The sequence below is a fragment of the Pyxicephalus adspersus genome, chromosome 3 (assembly GCF_032062135.1).
Source record: "Pyxicephalus adspersus chromosome 3, UCB_Pads_2.0, whole genome shotgun sequence".
NCBI classification, from domain to species: domain Eukaryota; kingdom Metazoa; phylum Chordata; class Amphibia; order Anura; family Pyxicephalidae; genus Pyxicephalus; species Pyxicephalus adspersus.
In genome coordinates, this window is record NC_092860.1 from 138,515,083 (window position 1) to 138,516,957 (window position 1,875).

Below are 1,875 nucleotides of genomic sequence, written 5' to 3' on the forward strand. Positions count from 1 at the left end.
GTGTCATTAGTAAAGCTGTATGATCCAGCAAACCTGGAATGGATTTCCTAAAAGTCATTTGCTATTTGTTAGCAGATGTTTTCAATCTTGGACCAGATCCATTGATGATGGGCATTTATATTACTACTATCCCCAAACTGTCCAAAAACATTTTCCAAACAAACCCTTCAGGTTGACTGGCTAAAGGAACAAACACTAAGCTTAACAAATTTGCATTCAATCATGCGCATGAACAAAGCTGCAATGTTGTAAGGTGTGAAGCTAAGTAAACATGCACTACACATTTTTTTCAACAAAAATACGGAGTAAAGTGCATTGCTGTTTGCTGTTTCCTAAATCCCACTGATATTATGATCACCCTAAACCCACCAGAAGGACCCCACCATACGTGATGCACCAGTGTTTTGAGTAAATTGTTGCTCCACTTTTCCTAAATCAGATCTATATAATAAAAACCCCACAAGTCTCATAATAATAAAAAAACCTACAAGAATTTCTTTGGAAGTACAAAAAGAAAGGTTTATTTGCGCCATCATGTTGTTGTTTGTTTGCAGTGACTCCCAAGTCAAAGCTATTGCACGTTTTCAGTTGAAATGCAAGAAAATCAAGTATGCTGTAGAGATATGCAGTTCATACAAAACAGGTAGGCAAAAGAGTCCCAATGGGGGGTGTAAAGTTCTCAGACCAATCCAGTCATCTGTGACCTTATAAAGGGTACTGAGTTTGGGAAGGTGGTCAGGGGATAGCTGACATTGCTGGAGAAGCCTACCAAGGGTGGGGAGATGTGTGGCAAGCTGAAACCCAAAGACGTGGCAGGAGAGTTCTCATGGTAGAGTATGGGCACCCTGACTATCCTTTGGGTGGTGTGGGAGATATTGGCAGCCTCCAGGTCAGCGGCCAGTTGCCTTTTCCATTTGTTCCTGCGGTTCTGAAACCAGATTTTTACTTGTGTCTCTGTAAGGTGGAGGGAGGCTGCCAGGCCGGCTCGTTCAGAACTGCTCAAGTACCTCTTCATGTCAAATGTGGACTCCAACTGGAAGACCTGGCTCCTGCTGAACACAGTGCGGGTCTTCTTCTTGCGGGAGGACCTCTGCTCTGAGTCCTGCTCAGCTTTCTCCTCTTCTTTGCAGGGGAAGTCCTCTCGTTTGTCTTCAGAAGCATCACTGCTGTGTTTTCTGTATCCTCTGCTGTAATGGCTCTCCGCACCTTCAGAGATCTCAGGAGAATCTCTATCACTTGCTGCAGGAGAGAGAAGGAAGGTTAGAGAAATTAAAGAAACTCTCATTTTTCATACACTAAAAAAAAAAATGGTTTCTAAAACATTGGATGATAAATTTGTTGCTCCCATGACTTCCTCTCCAATTATTACAGATTGTCTTTTGCCTATCTGGCTTTGCTTGCGAAAGAAATAGCAGCTGTTCACTTAGCAAAGTGAATGTTCACTGAACAAAGATTAATGTGAAAATCAGAAATCAGGATATTTGCTAGTACATGATTTAATAATAATATTATTAGTATTAAGAATGAAAAGGAGAGGATTTATGAGCTTTGTGTCAGGAAAATGACCAGCCCACTTTTTTTTCTTATTAAAAAAAAAATTAGTTTTCATGAAGAATTTATTATTATATGATAAACAGGATTTATATAGTGCCAACATATTATGTAGTGCTGTACATTAAATAGGAGTTACAAACGACAGACGAATACAGACAGTGACACAAGAGGAGAAGAAGAACCCTGCCCTGAAGAGCTTACAATCTAAGATGAGGGGGAATTAACACACAATAATATTGAAGTGAACACATCTTGTTTAAAGGTAACATTCACTTTTTCAGTCTCTAATCCTTCAGTAAATTAACCTTCCATGAGCCAAAA

At 39.9% G+C, this 1,875-nt stretch overlaps 1 protein-coding gene across 1 annotated transcript in view; it reads right to left on the bottom strand.

Moving 5' to 3' along the window:
* Nucleotides 1-493: 493 nt before the first annotated feature.
* Nucleotides 494-1,875, bottom strand: part of HMX1 (H6 family homeobox 1) — a 5,839-nt gene continuing 4,457 nt past the window's right edge. The window contains exon 2 of the mRNA XM_072407145.1: nt 494-1,239. Coding sequence (XP_072263246.1) covers nt 680-1,239 — 560 coding nt within the window. The 3' untranslated portion in view covers nt 494-679. The remainder of the gene's footprint in view (nt 1,240-1,875) is intronic.